The 26369-nt window shown below is 48.5% G+C and overlaps 2 protein-coding genes across 7 annotated transcripts in view; one reads left to right on the plus strand and one right to left on the minus strand.

Moving 5' to 3' along the window:
- Window positions 1-20077, plus strand: part of PIAS2 (protein inhibitor of activated STAT 2) — a 43654-nt gene extending 23577 nt beyond the window's left edge. For 2 of the 6 annotated variants that reach the window (XM_060236205.1, XM_060236202.1), the window contains 9 exons: window positions 2558-2692; window positions 3024-3129; window positions 5130-5203; window positions 5884-6044; window positions 6864-6997; window positions 8376-8550; window positions 11585-11724; window positions 14054-14091; window positions 17904-18136. In XM_060236205.1, coding sequence (XP_060092188.1) covers window positions 2558-2692; window positions 3024-3129; window positions 5130-5203; window positions 5884-6044; window positions 6864-6997; window positions 8376-8550; window positions 11585-11724; window positions 14054-14091; window positions 17904-18092 — 1152 coding nt within the window. In that variant the 3' untranslated portion in view covers window positions 18093-18136. Of the gene's footprint in view, window positions 1-2557; window positions 2693-3023; window positions 3130-5129; window positions 5204-5883; window positions 6045-6863; window positions 6998-8375; window positions 8551-11584; window positions 11725-14053; window positions 14092-17903 lie in introns of all 6 variants that reach the window. The other 4 variants (XM_060236206.1, XM_060236207.1, XM_060236203.1 and 1 more) reach the window with 4 other exon arrangements.
- A 4245-nt stretch (window positions 20078-24322) lies between these two features.
- LOC132569789 (elongation factor 2-like) overlaps window positions 24323-26369 on the minus strand; it is a 49419-nt gene continuing 47372 nt past the window's right edge. The window contains 1 exon segment of the mRNA XM_060236208.1: window positions 24323-24708. Coding sequence (XP_060092191.1) covers window positions 24515-24708 — 194 coding nt within the window. The 3' untranslated portion in view covers window positions 24323-24514.

The raw sequence follows: 26369 nt of genomic DNA on the forward strand, positions 1-26369 counted from the left end.
GCAGCTGTGTTGGCCAGCAATAGAACAACAACATATTTGTGCTTTTGCTATCAAGTCACAGCTGGCTTATGGTGACCCTGTGGAGTTTTGAAGGCAAGAGACATTCAGAGGCGGTTTCCTTGCTGCCTGTCTCCGTGTTGTGACCGTGGACTTCCTTAGGGGTCTCCCATCCCAAGTACTAAATGAGGTGACCCTGCTTAACTTCTGAGATCTGATGTGATCAGGCTAGCCTGGACTATCCTGATCTGGACTGACTTGCACTCATTAGTGAAACTAAATAGCTTAACGTTACCAGTAATTGAGTGGTTGATTAATAATCCACAGAGTTTGGTAGCCTAAACCCTGGCTGCTGCAACTACTGTCTTAACAAAACAGTGCGCATGAGATCACTCAATAAGTAATAATATAGAGGATCACCCTGCACAGTTGTTTGGTACCCTGGCATAAATCTGTGCATGATTCCCGCTGGAATTACTGGCAACAGTTCATCACTGTTGTGTACTTTTCTTCAAAGGATCTGTAAGATTTCCTTAAAGAGCCCCGTGGCACAGAGTGGTAAAGCTGCAGTACTGCAATCCTAAGCTCTGCTCATGACCTGAGTTCAATCTCGGTGGAAACTGGGTTCAGGTAGCTGGCTTGAGGTTGACTCAGTCCTCCATCCTTCTTAGATTGGTAAAATGAGTCCCCAGCTTGCTGCGGGGAAAGTATAGATGACTGGGGAGGGTGATGGCAAACCATCCCATGAAAACATCTGCCATGAAAACGTGAAAGCAACGTCGCCCCAGAGTCGGAAACAACTGGTTCTTGCACAGGGGACTACCTTTACCTTTTTAAAGATTTCCTTTAATCCCACAAAATCTTTGCCTTCCATTTTCATCTGCTCTAGTTATTCCAGCATCCCACCCACTCCTCCAGTATGATGGTGGAAAGTACCATCGAGTTGAAGCTGACTTAAAGCAACCATGTAGGGTTTTCGGGGCCGTAAGAGGTGGTTGTAGTGGATTTGCCATTGCCTGTAAATCCTGTGGTGCAGAGTGCTAAAGCTGCAGTACTGCAGTCTAAGCTCTCTGCTGACGACCTAAGTTCGATCCTGGCGGAAGCTGGGTTCAGGTAGCCGGCTCGAGGTTTACTCAGCCTTCCATCCTTCCGAGGTCATTAAAATGAGTACCCAGCTTGCTGAGAGGAAAGTGTAGATGACTGGGGAAGGCAGTGGCAAACCACCCCATAAAAATTCTGCTGTGAAAACGTGAAAGCAACATCATCCCAGAGTCGGAAACGACCGGTGCTTGCACAGGGGACTACCTTAACCTTTTTTAACCTTTGCAAACCTGGACTGACTTGGTGGTCTCCCTTCCGAATACTGACCAGGACCGATCCTGCTTCGCGTCTGAGATCAGACTAGCCTGGACCACCCTGGTCAGGGAAGTGCCCCCTTTAAAGGAAAACGTTTTTTAAAGTTAACGGTGTATTATCCCTTCAATATGCCTTCGCTTAAACTGACTTTCTGTCCTTAAGAGCCGCTTTTGGCTCTAGATCTGCGGGTTACAAGCCGCAGCCTGATACAAGAATATTTAATTTCCGTAACTTGTCTCCCACTTTTCCTGCATAAGACTTCTGACAAATTTAGAGCACATAAAATGCAATGTAAATGATCAAAATGCTTATGAACACAGCCTACAACAAGGTACAAGCACAGGAGTGACATAAAAATCCTGTTTTTTTTTATATTTGAAGTTTTTATTCAAAGCTTTTAAATAACATATCAACAACAACAACACCCCCCATCTCGGGGTCTAAGACATAGCTTTACATGCACCATCACATTCTATATTGTTAGACAACTTTTACAGAAAAGAAAAACATTTCAAAGAGTGCAAATATATCAGATAATTGGGAATCCTTGAGTTGTGACCAGTTCAGTGTTAATAGATTGTAAAATTCACGTATTTTGCCGGCATTTTCCCGAACATAGTGTCCTGTTTGAAAGACTTCCAGAACCAAGTTTTGTTTAAAAGTTGCTGGGAGGTCCACAATGAGGGGGGCACAGTGGAAGTTCTCTGGTGTGTAAGGTTCCCTTAACCATTAACATGGTTCCTAGCGTAAAGAGGGCGGGGGGGCCACTCAGAAATGCTTAATTGATGATCTTGGATTTATATCCCACCCTATACTCTGAGTCTCAGAGCAGTCACAGTCTCCTTTACCTTCCCCCACCCCCCCACAACAGACACCCTGTGAGGTAGGTGGGGCTGAGAGAGCTCTTACAGCAGCTGCCCTTTCCAAGACAACTCCTACGAGAGCTGTGGCTGACCCAAGGCCAATTCCAGCAGGTGCAAGTGAAGGAGTGGGGAATCAAACCCGGTTCTCCCAGATAAGAGTCCACACACTTAACCACTACACCAAACTGGCTCTGATAATATATAACTCATTTATATAACTTAATAGAACTCTTCCGATGAAATAAAATAAAACCCTTTACAGACCTCAGTTTTAGCTGTGCTTTCCCCAAGTTTCTAGGATTTTGTAGCTAAAGAAAACTAGTTTTTGCTCTGCTTTCTAGGGATATGCTCCACCGCCCAAAAATGGGATTGAGCAAAAGAGACCCGGGCGTCCACTGAATATCACATCGTTAGTTAGGTTATCCTCTGCAGTGCCAAATCAGATTTCCATTTCCTGGGCATCTGAAATTGGAAAGGTAAGCTGGAAGCTTTTGATGTGTTCAAAAACATTCACCTTTTGAAGAATTCAGAGCCGTTGCAGGTAAGTGCCAGTAATGTTTTTAATGGAACACACTGTGCTTATAGGCTCCGGTATTTATCCCCAGTGGGAACGAAGATCAGCTTAGAGCCTCGTTCTCCCATCCCTCCCTTCTCGAGCCTGTGAGATAAGCTAGGTTGAGAGTGTGACCGGCCCAGGATTGCCCGCTAACTTTCTGTGGCAGAGAGGATTTGTCCTATGCAGCAAGTCAGTATATGGCAGTTTTGTGCATTGAAATGACGTTGCTTTTTTGTCTCTCCCTCCAATAGAATTATTCAATGTCTGTGTATCTTGTGCGCCAGCTCACCTCAGCCATGTTGTTACAGAGGCTAAAGCTGAAGGGTATTCGAAACCCAGATCATTCGAGAGCGCTAAGTGAGTAGAGCAATTCTTCCCTTTTTCCTTTTATTTTAATACCCTGTTTATCATCAGCTGTAGATATCTCCAGTAAAAGCAGTTCATTGTCTCCTTGATTCTTGGAGGACTATATAACTAAATTTGAGGTAGAACAAAGTTTGTCCAGTGGTGCCTTTTAAGACCCAACAACATTTTATTCAAGGTATAAGTTTTCGTGTGCATGCACACTTCTTTGATACATTGAAAGGGAAGTTACCAGAGGAGATACACTAACACTACACAGCCGGTCATACCACTTCAAAGAAGAAGATGCTGTACTGTTGCCTCCACGCTTGAGAGGAGATGGATGGAGCATAATAACAGGGACTTAGTTAATTACTCTCAGCATTCCGCAATAAAGAAGGGTTCATCTGCTTATCAGTCTCTGGCTACATTTATTTCTTTTGCTATGTTTCTCCCAGAATTAAACCTGAACTGGTGACCATATAAATGAAGCTTATTATTCCAGTGTGGCATTTGTTAAACACCTTTATTATGCTCTGTGCTAATTTGCTGCTCACCCTCTAGCTATATGGACGGATTGGTAACTTCCGTTCCATTGTGTCGGAAGAAGTATGCATTCGCATGCAAGCTTATACCCTGGATGGCCAAACTTGCTTATTGTAAGAGCCAGATAGAACAAATGTCAGATGTTTGAGAGCCACAAGACAGGAACGTCAAATGATTGAGAGCCGCAAGACAGAGAGAGAAGGAAGGAAGAGGGAGGGAGAGGCAGAAAGAAAGCAACTTCAACTTTAAATGCATTCTCAAACCTGCTGGCTGGTTTGGCTTGCATTATCCAGGCTGGCTGATGGGGTGATGGGAGCTTTGAGAGCCACACAACATGTGTGAAAGAGCCACACATGACTCCTGAGCCTCAGTTTGGCCACTCCTGGCGTATACCTTGAATAAAATTGTGTTAGTCTTAAAGGTGCCACTCAACTTGAACTTTGTGCTACTGCTTCAGACTGAGACAGCAACCCCCTCCCCTCTGCCCCCGAGTCTAAGTTTGAAAATACACCAAGAGTTCAGGAGGATGAGGTTTTCAGAAAGCCCGCTTCCAAATTTAAATTCTAAGGCATTGCATAGACTTGACTAGATTTCCAAGCAAGTTAATAGTAGTGAGTTCGTCACTTAGCCAGGTTTGATGTGTATGACAGTTTCAATAGCATCTTTTATTATGCTGTTCTTATTCGGCTGCTTAGGATTTCTTTGGCTTATGATCTGCTATGTTCTGATCTTGTCGATCTTCAAGCTGGTGAAAAATGCCTTATTCTTTCCAAGCGCTTAAATAACAAGTGGTATTTTACTAATTGTTACCTGTTGGTTGGATTGGAAGCGCATGTGATTTTGGGTGCTTTCCCTCCTCCCTTTTGGTGTTTTCCCTTCAGAACTGGGTGGAGGGTGGGGAAGAACTGTGGCGGGAATTAATTCTGTGCCGGCATTCCTTGCTAACTTTCGTCCAAGCCAAAGTTTTCAAATTTGGTTTGCCAAAGTTTCAAACAGCGGCTTGACTCAAACAGTGGCCATCTCCAAAAACAAGAGAGATGATATAATCAAGAGAGCCAGTTTGGTGTAGTGGTTGTGTGCGCAGGCTCTTATCTGGGAGAACCGGGTTTGATTCCCCACTCTTCCACTTACAGCTGCTGGTGTGGCCGTGAGTCATCCATAGCTCTTCCAAGAGTTGTCCTTGAAAGGGCAGCTTCTGGGAGAGCTCTCTCAGCCCCACCCAGCACACAGGGTGTTTGTTGAGGGGGAAGAAGATAAAGGAGATTGTAAGCCGCTCTGAGACTGAGATTCAGAGTGTAGTGTGGAGTATAAATCCAATATCACGATCCTTATGAGCGGGAACACGAGGAGGATACTCACTGCTAAGCCACAGTCTGGCAGTTTGTGCAGCATTATGGTCTGTTCCAAGCTGTTGCATTAACTTGCTGCTTTAAAATTGCATCTTGTCTTTTTACCAACTTCTCTTACAGTTAAAGAGAAACTGACTGCCGATCCAGACAGTGAAATTGCAACTACCAGTCTGCGGGTATCGCTGATGTGTCCTGTAAGTAGAGGTGTGAAATCATGTGAGCAAATCCTTTACAAGGGACTTCTTGGTGTTACTTAACTTTCCTTGAGGGGGGGAAGGCAGTTACATGAGTTGACATGTTGGCAAGTTAACAGCAGTTTGCATGCTGATTCCAATTGGCCCCATTGGGGTTTTCCGGAGGCAGAACTTGGATTTTTTCACAGTTCTGATCCAGATCATGTGAAGTGATGACAGGGGGAAAGGTTAAGAAGATTGTAGCCACTTCGGGGTAGTGGTTAAGTGTGCGGACTCTTATCTGGGAGAACTGGGTTTGATTCCCCACTCCTCCACTCGCAGCTGCTGAAATGGCCTTGGGTCAGCCATAGCCCTGGCAGAGGTTGTCCTTGAAATAGCAGCTGCTGTGAGAGTCCTCTCAGCCCCACCCACCTCACAGGGTGTCTGTTGTGGGGGGGAGGAAGGTAAAGGAGATTGTGAGCCACTCTGAGATTCGGAGTGGAGGGCGGGATATAAATCCAATATTATCATAGGCTGAGGGCTTTGCACACACCTCAGTTTTAGGCTTTCACAGGCAAGGCATAGTTTGACCACCGTCTGATATTCTGACAAGGTTCTAACAATGGATTTTTTTTTTCCTTCTTGTTCCCCTCTGTGTCTCCTCCTTCCTTTTTTCTCCTTCTGTCTGGCCGGATCCCCAGCTGGGGAAAATGAGACTGACAATCCCCTGCCGAGCTTGTACTTGTACTCACCTGCAGTGCTTTGATGCTGCTCTCTATCTTCAGATGAATGAGAAGAAACCCACCTGGATCTGCCCTGTGTGTGACAAGAAGGCTGCTTACGAGAGCCTCATATTGGATGGGTAAACTCAGACAATGGCAATGACTCCTTTTTTAAAAAAGAATTTAAAGGCATTTGCTCCGTTTAGTGAATGAATGCTCTGTGACAGTTTCTGTAACTGATCTACACTATGCATTACCAGAAGTAATCGGGTTAAAACGGATAAAAGGAAGTCCTTCACCCAAAGGGTGATTAACATGTGAAATTCACTGCCACAGGAGGTGGCGGCGGCTGCCAGCATAGACAGCTTCGAGAGGGGATTGGATAAACATACGGAGCAGAGGTCCATCAGTGGCTATTAGCCACAGGGTGTAGATGGAACTCTCTGAAAAGGACACTTTGTGTTTTGGTTTTGTGTTTCAGCTTTGAGTAGCTGCATTATTCATGCTTGTTTATAAACTTACGTCTTATTAATTGCACTAAATAGGATGCATGTACACGTTGTAAGTGTGAAAGTGGCATTTTTCACCGGTGATTTATTTTGCAGTATATTATCATTACATCGGTACCTGTGGTATAGATTAGTATCTTAAACTGCGCTGGATAACAAATGAGTAGCCAGTAGAACAGGGGTGGCCAGCAGTGGCTCTCCAGATGTTTTTTGCCTACAACTCCCATCAGCCCCAGCCAGCATGGCCAATGGCTGGGGCTGATGGGAGTTGTAGGCAAAAAAAACATCTGGAGAGCTACCGTTGGCCACCCCTGCAATAGAGCATCCGGAGAATGGATGTAACGTGCGTGCTTTGTACAGCTCTCTTCCCTTAATGCTGCTTTCAATACGATAGCCCCTCTCAGCATAACTGACGGAGGCAAATCCGTAACGCTCGATGGTGTTTTCCAGGCTCTTTATGGAAATTTTAAACGAATGTTCGGACGTGGATGAGATCAAATTCCAGGAGGATGGAACCTGGTGTCCCATGAGGCCGAAGAAGGAGCCTCTGAAAGTTGCTGGCCCACATTGCACAAAAATAGAAAGTAAGTGATGTCAGGGGTGGGGGCAGGGAAGAGTCCTCTTAACATTCCATCCCTGGCTATGGACACCCATCAAGAGGGGGGGAAGTGCCTTTGAGACAAGCTGGATTTCCAGTCCGGCAGTACCTTAGAGACCAACAAGGGCAACTGGAATGATGAAAGGGTTGGAACACTTTCCCTATGAAGAAAGGTTAAAACGCTCAGGGCTCTTTAGCCTGGAGAAACGTCGACTGCGGGGTGACATGATAGAGGTTTACAAGATTGTGCATGGGATGGAGAAAGTAGAGAAAGAAGTCCTTTTCTCCCTTTCTCACAATACAAGAACTCGTGGACATTCCATGAAATTGCTGAGCAGTCGGGTTAGAACGGATAAAAGGAAGTCCTTTACCCAAAGGGTGATTAACGTGGAATTCACTGCCACAGGAGGTGGTAGCAGCTACAAGCATAGCCAGCTTCAAGAGGGGGTTAGATAAAAATATGGAGCAGAGGTCCATCAGTGGCTATTAGCCATAGTGTGTATATGTGTGTGTGTGCATAAAATTTTTGGCCACTGTGTGACACAGAGTGTTGGACTGGATGGGCCTGATCCAACATGGCTTCTTTTACATTCTTATATTCTTAAAGGTGATTGACACATGGAATTCACTGCCACAGGAGGTGGCGGTGGCTACAAGCATAGCTTCAAAAGGGGATTGGATAAGCATATGGAGCAGAGGTCCATCAGTGGCTATTAGCTATAGTTTATCGTTGGAACTCTGTCTGGGGCAGTGATGCTCTGTATTCTTGGTGCTTGGTGGGGGGGGGCACAGTGGGAGGGCTTCTAGTGTCCTGGCCCCACTGGTGGACCTCCTGATGGCACCTGGGTTTTTTGGCCACTGTGTGACACAGTGGATGGGCCACTGGCCTGATCCAACATGGCTTCTCTTATGTTCTTATGTTTTTAACAAGATTTTCAGGGTAGAAGCTTTCAAGTCTCAAACCTCCCTTCCTGTTTGACGAAGGGAGCTTCAACTCGGGAAAGCTTCTGCCCCGAAAATCTTGTCAGTCCCTGAGCTTCTTACCGGTCTAGAACCCAGCTTTTCTGCTGCAGACCACAGCATGGCTGCTTTCTGAAACGATTGGAGCCGTCTTCTCTTTCTGAGACGGGGTCCTTCTCGGAAGGAAGTCAGAGGAGCAGCTTCATCCAAGCAGCCTGGCCACGCAGCCGAAGGCGTCAAGCACTTTGAAGCAGTCGCCTCTTTCAGATAGCCCCTGGGGCAATTTAAAGCATCGAAGAGTGCAGTAGGAAGTGCATTAGTGAAGCCACCGGTCTGCATCGCTCTCTTCAAATAGGAAGTTGTTTGCAGTCTTCTTCCTTCAGGCATGCTCCTCCTTTTCCCAGGTTCCAGTGTTGTCGGCAAGCCGTGCTCCACGCCAGTGGCTGGCAGTGAAGTCAGCAAGAAGAAGGTCGATGTGATTGACCTTACCATAGAGAGCTCATCCGATGACGAAGATGACACGCCCCCCAAAAGGAAATGCATATACATGTCTGAAACGCAAGCAAGTCCCACCAAAGGGTTTGTGAATTTTCTGGGAAATAATACAGTGTTTTCAGTTTGGTGAGAGCCAGTTTGGTGTAGTGGTTAAGTGTGCGGACTCTTATCTGGGAGAATTAGGTTTGATTCCCCACTCCTCCACTTGCAGCTGCTAGAATGGCCTTGGGTCAGCCATGGCTTTTGCAAGAGTTGTCCTTGAAAGGGCAACTTCTGAGCGAGCTCTCTCAGCCCCACCCACCTCACAGGGTGTTTGTTGTGGGGGGAGAAGACATAGGAAATTGTCAGCCGCTCTGAGTCTCTGATTCAGGGAGAAGGTCGGGGTATAAATCTGCAATTCTTCTTTAAAAAGTGTTTGTGCTTGTAACTCAGTCTCTTCATACCCTTGCTTCTTAAGATTCCTTTTGAAATCCCAGGGGAGAATTTCCTAGCAGGGCCGGCACAGACTGTTAACCATAATGAGCGAAGGAAGATAGTCTGTAAATCAGATGGGTAATGCGCACCAGCTGTGTTGAGATCACTGTTGGATGTAAGCAGAAGGGAGGCTCTTGCTTTGCATTTCCCATTGCGCTCAGAAACTCTTGTCAGCTCCAGATTTTGTTACTACCAATGAGTGGTGGTATTAATGCTAAATTTTAAGTTCTAATAAGGAATCTTGTTGAACCTGCGCTCCGGTATGCAGGGTGAGGGCTAGGAACTTTCTCGCCGCCAGCTGCCTTAGGATTCCAGAAGTTTGTTTAACCTTGAACCTGATCTCATAATGTCTTGGAAATTCTTCCAAGGGAATTCAAGGTTGCTACAAAAAAAGGTCACGGTAGTCCCCTGTGCAAGCACCAGTTGTTTCTGATTCTGGGGTGATGTCGCATTGTGACGTTTTTACGGCAGGCTTTTTATGGGGTGGTTTGCCATTGCCTTCCCCAGTCATCTACACTTCCCACCCCCCCAGCAAGCTGGGTACTCATTTTACCAACCTCAGAAGGATGGAAGGCTGAGTCAACCTTGAGCCAGCTACCTGAACCCAGCTTCTGCCAGGATAGAACTCAGGTTGTGAGCAGAGAGCTCAGACTCTACAGTACAAAGTGCTGGTTATTACCTTTAAAGCCCTATATGGTCGAGGGCCTGCCTACCTGAGGGACCGTCTCTCCCCATACGAACCCCAGAGAGCACTGAGGTCAGTGGGAAAGAACCAGCTGAACATCCCTGGCCGAGGGAGGCCAAATTGAAGAACACAAGGGAACGGGCCTTCTCTATTGCAGCTCCACACCTGTGGAATCAACTTCCAGACGAAGTGCGGGCCCTGTGGAGTCTTGAGCAATTCCGCAGGGCCTGCAAGACTACTCTGAATGCTGAGCTAATGATAGATTCGCTGCTGTTGTATTCCGCCATCAATTTATTAAAAACCTGAAATTTAGCACCATAAATGTTAATTTTAAGGGGAATGTTGATTTCAACGATGGTTTTATGATGTAGTATTTATTGAATTATATGATTTTATTGTATTATATTGAATTAATATGTTGTGAGCCGCCCTGAGCCTGCTTCGGCGGGGAGGGCGGGATATAAATGAAAAGTATTATTATTACTGCAGCTTTACCACTCTGCGCCGTGTGGCTCTCTGGAAGCTCGCTGGGTGGCCTTGGGTCAGAGCGCAAATTCAAACCCGTGTCTCCCAGATCCTGTTCTGACAGTAACTGCTCCATCACCCTTGTGTCATGTTATCAAGTAGATGACTACAGAGACAGGCAAGATGCTAAACACACTTCCAGACCCTACCTGGCTTATTACCTTCCGTAGGGTCTGTAAAACAGAGCTGTTCCGCCAGGCTTTTAGTTGAGGCTAGGCTTCCCAATCCCCAGGTCCCAGAGGGGGATCCCCCGGTTTTACAGGCTTCCCCCCTCCCCCAGCCAGCTGGCCGGCAGGGGAAGCTCCACCCCCATAGCAATCATGCACCTCCATGAACGATTCCCATAGGGAATGATGGGGAATTGATCCACGGGTATCGGGGGCTCTGGGGGGGCTGTTTTTTGAGATAGAGGCACCAAATTTTCAGTATAGCATCTAGTGCCTCTCCCCAAATACCTCCCAAGTTTCAAAAAGATTGGACCAGGGGGTCCAATTCTATGAGCCCCAAAAGAAGGTGCCCCTATGCTTCATTATTTCCTATGGAAGGAAGGCATTTAAAAATTTGTGCAGTCCCTTTAAATGTGATGGCCAGAACTCCCTTTGGAGTTCAATTATGCTTGTCACACCCTTGCTCTCGGCTCCGCCCCCAATGTCTCCTGGCTCCACCCCCAAAGTCCCCAGATATTTCTTAAATTGGACTTGGCAACCCTAGTTGAGGCTACAGGTGTCTATCTGGTTGGCCTCCCCTGTCGGCATTGTCACCTGTACTATAAAATGGAATAATATCTACCATCTTATGAGATAACGTGATGTGAGACACCCAGGCTGGGCAATACTGTGATGATACAGAATTTTTTTTAGCGCTGTTGAGTCGTCTGTTCATCAGATGTTTTTATTGTATTTTATTGTTTCATCATACGTTGTGCTCCGCCCTGAGCCCTGTGGGGAATGAGCAGAATAGAAATATACTAAAATAAATAAAATTATAAATTTCCTGGGGCCGGGGGGTGGGGAGGCTTCCACCTGGAGACGAGCTAGCAGGGTTCCCCCCATCGCTGCCGCAGTTGCCAGCAAAGCACAGTGCTGCGGGGGTTCCCGGGTCAGGAGCGGGTCCTTGGATGGAAAGAGGAAAAGTCGGAAAGATCGGTTACCTCATGTGACCTCCACCCCTTTGTGAGCAACAGGGGTGCATGATTTCCCTTCCTGCATACCTTACCTCTGGGATCATAGAACAAAGTCTGGGCGCAGTTTAATTCTGGCTATAAGCTTTTGTGTGCACGCGCGCTGCTTCGGATACCGAATTGAACTTGGTTGGTCGTCACGGCGCCGGTGGACTCCAGCTTTCGTTCCGTTGCTTCAGACCGACGTGGCTGCCCGCCTCGGTCTAACCACTGGGGTCGTTTCTAATTTTTCTTCTCCTGCTGTTTCAAAACAGGGTGCTCATGTATCAGCCGTCTTCTGTCCGAGTCCCTGGGGTGAACGCAGTGGATCCTGCCGCTATTCCACCGTCATTAACTGACTACTCCGTACCATTCCACCACCCACCAATGTCAAGTATTTCATCAGACTTGCCTGGTAGGTAGATGGTATCACTCTCTCTCCCCTCCCCTCCCCTCCCCCCCAGCCCCAGCTTATTCTGATAAATACTATAGAGGACTCTGTCTCAGGTGCAGAACATAACCCCCCCCCCCGGTCCATATTTTCAAAGTCTTTCACGGTCTTTTCTCTCTCTGTTTGTTTGGTTTTGTGGTTAAGTGTGCGGTAGAGCCAGTTTGGTGTAGTGGTTAAACGTGTGAACTCTTAACTGGGAGAACCGGGTTTGATTCCCCACTCCTCCACTAGCAGCTGCTGGGATGGCCTTGGGTCAGCCAAAGCTCTTGTGGGAGTTGTCCTTGAAAGGGAAGCTTTTGGGAGAGCTCTCTCAGGCCCACCTACCTCACAGGGTGTCTGTTGCGGAGGGGTGGGTAAAGGAGATTGTGACCGCTCTGAGATTCAGAGTATAGGGCAGGATATAAATCCAATATCTCCTTCTCCCTCTCTCCCTCAACTCCTCAACTGTTCTTTCTGCTTCTTAGATCTCTGTCTGCCTTCAGGAATGCCTGCATGGCACAGCATCACTCCTTTCATCCCCCTTCCCCCCCCCAAAAAACCCCCCACCATATCTGTAAAGCTTTTGGGGATAGCCCCTTCACGCAATCTCCTGCTAAGCCTTCATACATGCAGCTGAACCAAATACATCCCTGTTCCCAGTTTACCTTGCTCACTGGCACAGCTTTTGCTTAGCATTCGGAAGGTGCCAGGTTCAATCCCTGGCATGTCCAGTGAAAGGGATCCGCTCACAGGTGATGTGAGGGACCTTTGCCTGAGACCGCTGTCAGTCTTGAGTAGACAGAACTGGCTTTGATGGACCATTGGCCTGACTCACTATAAGATCAGCTCTCCTGGAGCAAATGACTACTTTGGAGGGCAGACTCCAAGGCATTATACCATGTGAGGTTCCTCCACCCCACCCCACCCTCTCCTGGCCCCACCCCCAAAGCCTTCGGGCATTTCCCAACACAGACCTGGCAACCCTAGCTTAGAGCGCATGGCAAAAGGCCCCAGATTCAATTTCTTGGATCTCGAGTAGAAAGAACAGGAAAAACCTTGGAGACCCATGATTGGTCTGCTTCAAATCGGGTGGAATTCTAGCAGGAGCTCCTTTGTCTATTAGGCCACACCCTCCTGATGTAGCCAATCCTCCTGGAGCTTACAGCAGGCCCTGTGAGAAGAGCCCTGTAAGGAATTCTAGCAGGACCGCCTTTGCCTATTAGGCCACACCCCCTGATGTAGCCAATCCTCCTGGAGCTTCCAGTAGGCCCTGTGAGAAGAGCCCTGTAAGGAATTCTAGCAGGACCTCCTTTGCCTATGAGGCCACACCCCCTGATGTAGCCAATCCTCCTGGAGCTTCCAGTAGGCCCTGTACGAAGAGCCCTGTAAGGAATTCTAGCAGGACCTCCTTTGCCTATGAGGCCACACCCCCTGATGTAGCCAATCCTCCTGGAGCTGACAGTAGGCCCTGTGAGAAGAGCCCTGTAAGGAATTCTAGCAGGACCTCCTTTGCCTATGAGGCCACACCCCCTGATGTAGCCAATCCTCCTGGAGCTTACAGCAGGCCCCGTGAGAAGAGCCCTGTAAGAAATTCTAGCAGGACCTCCTTTGCCTATGAGGCCACACCCCCTGATGTAGCCAATCCTCCTGGAGCTTCCAGTAGGCCCTGTGAGAAGAGCCCTGTAAGGAATTCTAGCAGGACCTCCTTTGCCTATGAGGCCACACCCCCTGATGTAGCCAATCCTCCTGGAGCTTCCAGTAGGCCCTGTACGAAGAGCCCTGTAAGGAATTCTAGCAGGACCTCCTTTGCCTATGAGGCCACACCCCCTGATGTAGCCAATCCTCCTGGAGCTGACAGTAGGCCCTGTGAGAAGAGCCCTGTAAGGAATTCTAGCAGGACCTCCTTTGCCTATGAGGCCACACCCCCTGATGTAGCCAATCCTCCTGGAGCTTACAGTGGGCCCTGTGAGAAGAGCCCTGTAAGAAATTCTAGCAGGACCTCCTTTGCCTATTAGGTCACACCCCCCTGATGTAGCCAATCCTCCAAGAGCTTGCAAGGCTCTCCTGCTAAAATTCCACCCGTGCTTAAAATTGTGTAATTTGTGTAACTTTGTGTAATTTTGGGGACCCTCCCTTCTGAGAACCGGATTGTAGTCAAGAAGATATTGATTTAGCAGTGAGCTTTATAGATAAATGGGTTTGTTTAAAGGAAGCAGTGCTCATACGGCACAAGTCTGCTGAGTCCAAAGACTGATGAGTCTTAAGGAAGCTCAGTTACCTGTTTTCTCAAGGTGGCTGTCTTTCTTCTTTCCAGGTCTGGATTTTCTTTCCTTAATCCCAGTTGATCCACAGGTGAGTGTTTTGCCCTGAAATGGCTCACTTCTGCTTTTGTTGCTCACATGCTGAATCTAAATCAAGGGGGAATGATTTGATAGTGGGGAAGCCACGTAGAATAAATGTCAGATGTCGGAGAGCTGCAAGACTTGAAAGTCAGATGTTGAAAGGAAGGAAAATAGATGGGGGAGGGAGGAGAGGTTGAAAGAAAGCAACTTTAACTTTAAATGCCTTCTCCAAGCTGGCTGACAGGGCAGTGGGGATTCAAGAGACACACAATATGTGTGAAAGAGCCACATGTGACTCCCAAGCTGCAGTCTGGCCACCCCTGTCTTAGATGCAGGCAAGGTGGGGCGGGGGAAGGTACACCTCTCCTGCACCAGAAATATCTATCCTGATTGCAATTCTTTCATTGGGAACACGTATATGGAGCAGAGGTCCATCAGTGGCTATTAGCCACAGTATATATATATATGTGTGTGTATGTGTGTGTGTACATAGATATATATACATACACACATATATTGGCCACTGTGTGACACAGAGTGTTGGACTGGATGGGCCACTGGCCTGATCCAACATGGCTTCTCTTATGTTCTTATGTGACGCAGAGTGTTGGACTGGATGGGCCACTGACCTGATCCAACAGGGCTTCTCTTTTGTTCTTATGTGACACAGAGTGTTGGACTGGATGGGCCACTGGCCTGATCCAACAGGGCTTCTCTTATGTTCTTATGTGACACAGAGTGTTGGACTGGATGGGCCATTGGCCTGATCCAACAGGGCTCCTCTTATGTTCTTATGTGACTCAGAGTGATGGACTGGATGGGCCACTGGCCTGATCCAACAGGGCTTCTCTTATGTTCTTATGTGACACAGAGTGCTGGACTGGATGGGCCATTGGCCTGATCCAACAGGGCTTCTCTTATGTTCTTATGTGACACAGAGTGCTGGACTGGATGGGCCATTGGCCTGATCCAACAGGGCTCCTCTTATGTTCTTATGTGACTCAGAGTGATGGACTGGATGGGCCACTGGCCTGATCCAACAGGGCTTCTCTTATGTTCTTATGTGACACAGAGTGTTGGACTGGATGGGCCATTGGCCTGATCCAACATGGCTTCTCTTGTGTTCTTATGTGACACAGAGTGTTGGACTGGATGGGCCATTGGCCTGATCCAACATGGCTTCTCTTGTGTTCTTATGTGACACAGAGTGTTGGACTGGATGGGCCACTGGCCTGATCCAACATGGCTTCTCTTGTGTTCTTATGTGACACAGAGTGTTGGACTGGATGGGCCATCGGCCTGATCCAACATGGCTTCTCTTATGTTCTTATGTGACACAGAGTGTTGGACTGGATGGGCCATCGGCCTGATCCAACGTTCTTCTCTTATGTTCTTATGTGACACAGAGTGTTGGACTGGATGGGCCACTGGCCTGATCCAACAGGGCTTCTCTTATGTATTCCACAGAGGAAGGAAGAGGGACCAGCGTGCCATAGTCGGGTTCAAAACCCCACCCCCTAAATGACCCCCGTAGATCCATCGCTTCATCTTGGGGCAGTTGAGATAAAATAGGGGAGGGAGAGTCAACTTCGCTGAACAGGACTCCTTGAAAGAAAGGTGGGATAAAAATTAGAAGCTAGAGCGCTACATCGGACTTAAAAGTGACAAACTGTGCAGCGAAGTGCGCGGGAGCGGGGTCCCCAGTTTGCAAAGCGAGGTGTAAGTGAACTGTTTCAAAAAACCTTGGAAGCCCATAGTTCTAGGCCAGGGGTGGCCAAACTGTGGCTCAGGAGCCACATGTGGCTCTTTCACACATATTGTGTGGCTCTTGAAGCCTCCACCGCCCCCATTGGCTGATTTGGAGAAGGCATTTGTCTCTTTAAATCATTTCTCCGAGGCAGCTGGCAGCTTGGACGATGCATTTAAAGTTAAAAGTCTCTTTCTTTCCACCTCTCCCCCATTTGCCCAGCCTCCTTTCTTCGTTGCTGCTCTCAGACGTCTGACATTTATTCTATGTGGCTCTTATGTTAAGCAAGTTTGGCCACCCCTGATCTAGGCTGTTGTCCATGGCTGAACTGAACTTGATGGCCTTGGGAAAAAATATTGGTTCTTGGGACAGTTTTCTTCATTTGACTGATTTGGTTGACTGCATTTGACTGATTTGGTTTTTTTATTTGTTGGCAGTCCCAAATCGGAGATTTTTAAATTGTGGTCCTTTGTGCGCTCTTTAAAAAATAATTGTTCTATTTACATCGCAAGCCGCCTTGAGGTTGTTCCACGAGGTAGTATAGAAAGGTGGCTAAGAGATGTTTATTGCTGAGAACCCTCTAGACTCCCTTTGAGACGTGTTAGCTTGACCCACAGAAGTCCTAGAAATTTGATTTTTCGTAAGGGGAAGAGTACTAGTGCAGCTGGTTTCTGTCTTCCTTACCCCCCCACCCCCAGCACATAGGGTGGCGCAATCACCCTCCTGCACAGTGACTCCCAACCTTTTTGGCACCGGGGACCAGCTTTGTGGAAGACCATTTTCCCATGGACTGGTTTTTGGGGGGGCAGCACTGAGGGTTTGGCTGCCCCCCTGCCCACACCCCATCCCTGCCCCCATGGGGGTCTTTAAATGGGAGGGGGAGACTGGGGCTGTTTCTGCCACCTCCCCGCTAGGTGGCCAGGCGGAAGGCCAGTCTGCCTCCCCCTCCCATTTAAAGGGTGTTTTTTATAAGTGGAATTTCACTGCCGCAGGAGGTGGTAGCGGCTACAAGGACAGCCAGCTTCAAGAGGGGATTGGAGAAACAGATGGAGCAGAGGTCCATCAGTGGCTATTAGCCACAGCGTATTGTTGGAACTCTCTGTCTGGGGCAGTGATGCTCTGTATCCTTGGTGCTTGGGGGGAGGGGGACATCATGGTAGGGCTTCTAGCCCCACTTGTGGACCTCCTGATGGGACTTGGGGTTTGTTTGTGGCCACTGTGTGACACAGGGTGTTGGACTGGATGGGCCATTGACCTGATCCAACGTGGCTCCTCTTATTTTCTTAAAGACCCCTGCCAGTCAGCTGACCAGACCCCACATGGGTGGAAGGGGCGGTGGGGCTGCTCTGCCTTGCTCTGAGGTTGCCTCGGAACAAGGCCGCGCTGCCTCTTTCGTCCGCCTGGGTCCTGGGCGGTTGGGGTCAGTGTAGCGCCTCTGCCTAGCTCCACGGCCCGGTTTCCAGGAGGGCACGGACCAGGACCGGTCCATGGCCCGGTGGTTGGGGAACCCTGGTCTATTAGCCTGGCAGTGTACTTTGTGAATAGGTTCCTCATGGGTGTGTGTCTTGATCCTGAGCAGCGCTTCAGCTAGAGCAGTTAGCTGGCCAGGCTGCCCTGAATAACACATATGAGCACAGAGGGCCCCCGGTGTGTTGCCCATGGGCACTATGGTGCCCACCAAGTGTAGTCGGAAAGTGAGTGAAGCCAGGTGAGGCTCTTGCCCAGCAGAGCTTTTGCAAGAGATCTGATTGGCCCCGCAACTTAAAATAATGCGGCTGCGGCAGCAACGACCAGCGTTGGTTTTATTCCGTTGCTCACTCCTCTTTCCGGGCACATTTTTTAAAACTACCGCCCTTCTCCCCTGCTTCCTCCATGTGTGTGTGACTCTATCCCCTCATTGCAGCCGTTTTGCTGATGTCCCCCCCCCCTCGGTGTCAGAATCCTAAAAGCGCCCAGAAAAGTAGGGGACCCCCCGTGTTAGCAAAAGCTTGTCGTAGCCTAGTAGCTTGGATGCTTTTTTCTCCCCCTTGTGCCTCTAGTCTCTCTTCCTTATCTCCCCCATTGTTTGTTTCAAGCAGTACTGTCCTCCTATGTTTTTGGATAGTCTCACCTCGACGTTGCCCACAAGCACCACCCCCGGCAACATCATCACCTCCACCAGCCACCACGAGAGCAGCACGCGCGTTAGCTCCTCGGGCCGGAGCGAGACGGCCGTCATCACAAGCAGCGGGACCAGCATGCCCGATATCATCTCCCTGGACTGAGAGAGAGACTCGCCCGCCTCTCCTGTTGCATGCATGGACCCTTGGACCTTACGGTGGCGTATTTATTGAAGGAGAGACGGCTGTGGATTTTGTTACCTCCTGCAAGTGGATTGACAAAACCAGTGCAAGAAGACAACTGACTGGAAGGATATTCTTCCCTCCCCTCCCTCCCTCCTTCCCTCCCCCCTCCTGACCGTTTTGGAGGCACACAATCTGTTTTGGAACAAGTCAGGCCTTCAAGCTCATTATAAAGAAACTGACATGGTTTAGTTGCTGCATGGATTAGTGGGGGACGGGGTCCCAATGTGGATTTTAATGCGTTACCAACAGCAATAATGTAAAAAAAACAAAAGCGCCCAAGCTTTTTTGTAAAGTACAAAGCACTTACTCTGGATTTACCAGAGCCTGTGTAACCCACACGAGAGGAAGGACTTGCGATGTTTAAATTCTCCTTTCCCTGGAGTGCGTCTTTGATGGAGAAGGAAAGTGAAGTTTGGGGAAAGCTTCCTTCCCGCCATCCTGTCCCAACGTTTTATCTCCATCCCATTTTCCAAATCGGGCATGAATTATTGCTCTGAGGAACTGCTCGTGTAACAGTGCAACAGAAGAAAGCAAAGCTTGAAACAAAACGACAATTTTTGCCCCCTGCAGAGAGTTTGTGGGGGGAAGAGAATGCTATGCAAAGTCAGCTCCATACCCCATATCCATGTTCATAAAACAAATGTGAATGCAAACCCAGCCATCACCTTCAGGACCAGGCGATTGGTTCTCCTTGGATGAAGGAAGAGGGATTCCCGCTTCTCTTGCAAGCCATGCCCTACAAGAGGGGCCGGTGCGTCAGACGTGAATGTGACTTGGTGCCACATTTTGCCTCCATTATGTGATGGACTTTTTTTTGGGGGGGGGGGGGGCAGTTCTATGGTAAACAAGGCTTATACTCAGCTACGTCAGAGTAGCTGTGAAAACGAAATACTTGATCGCATCCATAGATAATCTTTGCCAAATTGCCAGGGTTTGTTTTTTTTTTAACATCCTTTTCCCACTAGAGATGCTAATAGATCCCTTGAGCGGCATGTGTACAGGTAGTTCACCTTCTGCAGAGGCCGCGTTTAAGGAGGCCACGCACACCGTTTTTACCCATCTGCAGACAGTTCCCAAGTATCTTGGGAATAAGAATACCAATGCAGCTGGTGTGCAGCTCCTTTATTTGGAATGTTCTTAACCACCCATTTCCCCATGCTGGGAATCCCGTCAGCGACGGAAGAAATACACGGATTGGCTTTTTAAAAATTAGAATTCACTATCCCGGGGGGCGGAGGGGGGGGGCGTTCATAGCTAGGCACAACATGAGCAACATTGGTGGTACATTGGTTAACAGGCACACCTTTTGAGGTGTGTTGACAGGCGTTCAAAGCACACAGCATCCTACCGTGACGTTTTACTAGAAGTTGCAGGGCTGGAAATACAGGCTACCCCATACTCTAGCGGTCGTAAAGTTGTGGCATGTGGATTTTCCTGACCGTTGATAGCAGCTGGGGTGGGATTCTAGCAGGAGCTCCTTTGCATATTAGGCCACACGTCCTTGATGTAGCCAGTCCTCCCAAGAGTTTACAAAAAAAAGAGCCTACTGTAAGCTCTTGGAGGATTGGCTACAACGAGGTGTGTGGCCTAATATGCAAAGGAGCTCCTGCTAGAAATCCACCTCCAGATAGGAGGGAATCCTGCTGACCACGAGAGCCTGCAAATATCTTTCCGCATGAGGGAGCCCTGCAACTTCTTAGTAATAATGTGGAAGAGGGGGGATTTCAGACGTTCCTTTTCCTTTTGGGGGCCCCTCAAAATTGGAGCCACCTGCATTTTGATAAGAGCTCCTCTAATCGTCAAATGCCATCTTTTACAGCAATTACTTTTTCAGTTTCTTCTCCCTCTCCCACCTTCATTTCTCGGATGTTACCCTGTTAAGAATTAAATACTTCATTCTCCCACCTGTTGAATATTTGCACTTGATTCAGTGTTCCTTTTTGGCTGGGTAGGGCTTCAGCGGCGATTACAAATATCGGTCCAGACCGGCTCTACATAGAGATGTCTGAATTGCAGGAGGCAGACATGTCTCCATTCAGTTCTTACCCACACCCACCCCAAATCTCCTTGTTTTCAATGAAGCTGAATTTCCAGCTCGTAGGCACAGGGAGTTTGCATTTCATCCACTTTCTGTGTTGGCTAATTTTGTATTTGTTTAATCTGGTCTGAACTTCCGATTAAAGCCATGGTAGTTTCTGATATTCTTCACACATTGGAGTGCTTTGCTGCTCGCCCTATGGCTAATGTAAGGTTGAGCAGTAGGCCTTGACCAGGCCTCAGATTCAGCAGGAGCTCACAGGAGGGCAGCTCCTGAACCTTTCTGAGGGTTCCCCCTCCTCCTCCCCACCTACCTTGTCCATTGAATAGTAGGTGCAGCTGCAGAACATCCTTGGATTAGGACAGTGGGCAGCCAGCCAGCCACCAGGGGCTTTGCCACGCCCCCAGCAGCCCTCATTAACCCCAGAGAAGCCCACACCATATATACTATACTTCTTACTTGATTTTCGGCAGTAGGTGGCCTTTTGACTCGAGGGGGGGGGGTGGCCCAGGAGACCCCAGGCGAGCGAGGCCTGCTTGGGCTGGTAGGATCTCTAGCTAGCCCAAACAGGCCTCGTTCGCCCAGGGCTCTCCTTTCTTGCATCAGGTTGCTTTTGGCTGGGGGTAGGGGCATATGTTAATGAGTTAAGCTAATGAGCTCTGCCACCTATTCTCCAGAACGACCCCTGGCCTTAACAAACTTTCTCTGTATCTAAGAGCCAGCCCCAAAATGCAGTAAAGAGAAGTGATGGTTTTAGAAGCCAGTACTGGATTTCACCCCTGACGGTAGGCAGAGTAAAGAACGCCACCCTCAGAAGGGTTCCAGCTCGTAAAAGGAAGGTCGGCCAGCATCTTAATAATGCACTGGCATCCAGCAGAAAAGCCTCTGTGGATTGAGCTGCTTCACTTCCCAGTCATCACCAATAAAGCTACTAGGAGCATACGCTGAACATGAGTCAACAGTGTGATGCGGTGGCTAAAAAGCCCAATGCGATTTTGGGCTGTATCAACAGAAGTCTAGTGTTCAGATCACATGAAGTGATGGTATCGCTTTACTCTGCTCTGGTAAGACCTCACCTGGAGGACTATGTTCAGTTTTGGGCACCACATTTTAAGAAGGATATAGACAAGCTGGAACGGGTCCAGAGGAGGGAGACAAAGATGGTGGGTCTGAAGACTAAGACCTCCCTTTTTCACAATACAAGAACTTGTGGGCATTCAATGAAATTGCTGAGCAGTCGGGTTAGAATGGATAAAAGGAGGTACTTCTTCACCCAAAGGGTGATTAACGTGTCAAGTGTGGAATTCACTGCCACAGGAGGTGGTGGTGGCTACAAGCATAGCCAGCTTCAAGAGAGGATTAGATAAAAATATGGAGCAGAGGTCCATCAGTGGCTATTAGCCACAGTTTGTGTGTATATATGTATGTGTATATATATAAATTTTTGGCCACTGTGATAACAGTGCTGGACTGGATGGGCCGTTAGCCTGATCCAACATGGCTTCTCTTATGTTCTTATGTTAAGAAAGGTTGAAGGGGCTGGGTGTAGGAAACAACCACACAAGACACGTGTCCTGGGAGAATTGCTCAGCTTGCAAGCCAGCAGTCTTTATTTTTATAGGATTTTGGTCTTAGATTTTGTCATCACAATCACAAGACTTGCACAAGGGACATGCAAAACATTTACCGAAATCTACCATGACAATTATCCGGAAATAACTTGTCTCAAGGTGACAGACGTAAGAACATCTCTGTTTCCCCACATTTGAGAAAGTCCCTGCTGACCTTTGTCTGGGTAGCCAGACTCATGATCTTCCCACCCATCTAGTGGTTGCTGGGTCAAAAAGTCATGTAACTGCTCTCTAACTGGGGCAAAGTATCAAGTCTCTACTGCATGATGGGTAAGTGCAATGTGTTACTGGTTTGAGGGTCCCTGTTCATAGTGTATGGTACTATAGCTGGGCATGTTTAGCCTGGAGAGGGACGGCTGAGAGGTGATAGGATCACCATCTTCAAGTCCTTGAAGGGCTGTCATATAGAGCAGGGGTGGTCAACAGTAGTTCTCCAGATGTTTTTTTGCCTACAACTCCCATCAGCCCTAGCCATTGGCCATGCTGGCTGGGGCTGATGGAAGTTGTAGACAAAAAACATCTGGAGAGCTACCGTTGGCCACTTGATATAGAGGATGGTGTGGAATTGTTTTCTGTGACCCCAGAAGGTAGGACCAGAACCAGTGGGTTGAAGTTAAATCAAGAGTTTCCAGCTCAGCATTAGGAAGAACTTCCTGACCGTTAAGAGCGGTTCCTCAGTGGAACAGACTCCCTCGGGAGGTGGTGGGCTCTCCTTCCTTGGAGGTTTTTAAACAGGTTGGATGACCACCTGACAGCAATGAAGATCCTGTAAATTTAGGGGGAGGTATTTATGAATTTCTACATTGAGCGGGGGGTTAGGCTAGATGACCCTGGAAGTTCCTTCCAACTCTTATCATCATACTAAAGCTACCTTCCCAATTGAGACCAAAACCTCTACGGTCTGCTGGTTTCAGTGGAGTTCTGATCATCTCACAGGAGAAAACGGGGTGCTCCACGGGGGCAGGCAAGGTGCTAGTTGCCATGACGACTACTACCCCTGTGCATCTTCCGGCAAGCAGCACCTTACGTCAGCCAAAAGTGCTCCTCATTCCCAGCCTTGGGATGGGGGAAGTGTTTTCAAATTGCAGCCCACTTCATGGTGACTTCCTGGGGTTTTCAAGGCAAGAGATGAACAGAGGTGGTTTGCCATCGCTCGCCTAGCGCAGTGACCCTGGTATTCCTTGGCGGTCTCCCATCCAAATAAGGAACTAGGGCTGACATTGCTTAGCTTCCAAGATCAGGTTAACGGGTTCTATGCCAGTGACATTGGCAAGGCACTGAAATTTGTAGGTAGCACGACATCGGTATTAATCCTCTGCACCTCTCCCATCTAGAAATATCTGTTAAGCCAGGGGTGTCAAACATGTGGCCCAGCAGCCAAATCAGGCCCCTGAGCAACTGGTCACGGGCTTCCTTCTGCAAGGCTTGCTGGTCATGTGCTTGCTCTGCAAGGCTTGCTCAGTCTCACACGAACTACAGAGCAAAACCTGTTTTCTCTGTTGGCCGAGGCTCCTCGAGGAGGAGGAGGGGGGGGGGAGACAGAGGTTGCTTTGCCAGGCTCAATGGCACGGAGAGTCAGTTTGGTGTAGTGGTTAAGTGTGCGGACTCTTATCTGGGAGAACCGGGTTTGATTCCCCACTCCTCCACTTGCACCTGCTGGAATGGCCTTGGGTCAGCCATAGCTCTGGCAGAAGTTGTCCTTGAAAGGGCAGCTGCTGTGAGAGTACTCTCAGCCCCACCTACCTCACAGGGTGTCTGTTGTGCGGGAGGGAGATAAAGGAGATTGTGAGCCGCTCTGAGACTCTTCGGAGTGGAGGGCGGGATATAAATCCAATATCTTCATCTACCTCACAGGGTGTCTGTTGTAGGGGAGGAAGGGAAAGGAGATTGTGAGCCGCTCTGACGCTCTTCGGAGTGGAGGGCGGGATATAAATCCAATATCTTCATCTGCCTCACAGGGTGTCTGTTGTGGGGGAGGAAGGGAAAGGAGATTGTGAGCCGCTCTGAGACTCTTTGGAGTGGAGGGCGGGATATAAATCCAATATCTTCATCTACCTCACAGGGTGTCTGTTGTGGGGGAGGAAGGGAAAAGAGATTGTGAGCCGTTCTGAGACTCTTCAGAGTGGAGGGCGGGATATAAATCCAATATCTTCTTCTTCTACTGAGCCAAGCCTCTCTTCCTTCTACTGGCTGAGGCTCCTCCCCGTCCTGGGCCCCTGGGAAAGGAAGGAAAGAGCCAGAGCTTCCTTTGCCCAGTTCCCTGGATCCCATGGGAGAGATACAAAGAAAGCACCTTTAAGACCAACGAGTAATGTTTCAATCGTGTGAAGATTTTTTTTAACCTGATCTTAGAAAGGTACACACGTGGCCCGGCTCGACAAGGTCTCGTTTATGTCAGATTCGGCCCTCATAACAAATGAGTTTGACACCCCTGAGTTAATCCCAACGCTTGGAGCAGAAACAAGCACTCACCGCTTGAGTAGTTTAACACATACTTTTTATTTCTCATTAGACGAACATGACATAATTGCTAGATGTTGCTGGCTGGCTTGTGGTTTTTGCTCAACTTGGTGTTTTCAGTTTCCTCCTCCCTCCTGGCTTTGTGAAGCGATCCAGTTCCACGATGACTCTGGATACCGAAGGAGACAGCCTTGGCCCGGAGGCAGCCGCAGTTACAGTTTGTCCAAGAAGTTGTCTAGAGGTGGGATGCCCTCCTTCAGGCCTTTGCGCTTGCGTGTTTCCGCCACCACTTGAAAGGGGCGGGAATTGGCGTCGTAAGGATCTCCGGGCAAGATCTGCCAGTGATCGAAGACACACTGGGGGAAGGCCTGGCCCCCTGTATTGGATCTCAAATCGGCTGTGAAACCTAGGTGGAAGGAAAGGAGTAGTGAGGGGCTGTTCCGTCTCAAAGCTGTTTGCCGGGTGAATAGAGTTCCATAAGCCCAAACGTAAAGAGCTAGACTGTATCTCCTCCCCCACCTTCCACTATAAACCAACGCTGTCACTTAATCACATCAGCTAAGAGACACCATAAATTTTAAATGACAAAACAGTGTAATGTGAAAGGTCAGTGGTGTTCTGACCAGGCTTGCACACAAAACTTTAAATGAACAAGGGCATGCTTCAAAAGGATATTCCCACAAAACGGTTCAACAAAACTTTTCAATCATAACGGAATATTCATGTTCCAGTATTTAGTTCATAGGGTTAAAGGCAGTCCTTCCAAAGACGTCTGGTTCTAGATATCAAGACGTTTCATCTGTCTTTCTACGTTTTGGAAGCTTATTTATCACTGGAACTCAGTTTTTACAATACATTCATAGAAGACCAACCCGGGTTACGTATTCGTTAGATTTCCAGGTTCTCCTACAGTTTTGCAATCCCAACCGGAAAAGTTACTATTTATAAATAGTACACTGGTGAGCCGATGGTCTTCTATTACACCATTCTGTTCACTGGTGTCTTACCCTTTAGCCTCCCCTCATAACTCCACTGTGCTATTTCTCCCTGTTGGTCTTGGGTATTATTATTAATTAAGCTGCCCTTCCCAGCAAGCAGGGCTCAAGGCAGCTCACAGCGAAAACAAGTGCAATAAACATCGTAAATTAAAACAGTGCATTGCAATATGATAGATTTCTATGGATATGCCATAGGTAGACTTCGGCAAGCATCTTGAGATGTGAACACCTTCCCCCAGGTGTCATCTACTCAGGCTCGTAGCCACAGTGGGGCCTGGGAGGGCCCAGGCCCATCCATTCAAACCCCCCTTCCAACTGTATGGCCTCTCCATTGGAGGGCCCCAATCCCTTTGCTCACCGCCACTCTGAACAAGTAGTAGCATAGCTGCTGGTCTTTTTGCTTGTTTCTCTCCCCTTCCCTAACACAGCGTGCAGAGCAAAAGGGGGCGAAGAAGAAGATATTGGATTTGTATCCCGCCCTCCACTCCGAAGAGTCTCAGAGCGGCTCACAATCTCCTTTCCCTTCCTCCCCCACAACAGACACCCTGTGAGGTGGGTGGGGCTGAGAGGGCTCTCCCAGCAGCTGCCCTTTCAAGGACAACCTCTGCCAGAGCTATGGCTGACCCAAGGCCATTCCAGCAACTGCAAGTGGAGGAGTGGGGAATCAAACCCGGTTCTCCCAGATAAGAGTCCGTACACTTCACCACTACACCAAACTGGCTCTCTGAGGGAGGTCAAGAGATCTCTTGTCTCTCTGAGAGAGGGGCACATAAAAAAGGGGTGGGGGGGGCAGAGCTGCTGTGATTGCCCAGGCAAAGAGGGGTTAGCTTGTGGAACTCAAGGCAGCTTACAGTGCCGAGAGCCCAGGGCTCCCAAACCGGGTGGCCCCCAGCCCGCCCCCAAACAATAAATCCTGCTGTGGCCCCACCAAACATGGAATCCTGGCTACAGCCCTGCATTAACTATTAAAGGAAGGAAAGCTTGGTTCAGTTGTGTTCTTTGAACTTCAACATTAGTAAACGTCAAGGTAATTGATGGGGAGGGACTGTGGCTCAGTGGAAGAGCCTCT

Source organism: Heteronotia binoei, chromosome 4, assembly GCF_032191835.1.
Source record: "Heteronotia binoei isolate CCM8104 ecotype False Entrance Well chromosome 4, APGP_CSIRO_Hbin_v1, whole genome shotgun sequence".
NCBI classification, from domain to species: domain Eukaryota; kingdom Metazoa; phylum Chordata; class Lepidosauria; order Squamata; family Gekkonidae; genus Heteronotia; species Heteronotia binoei.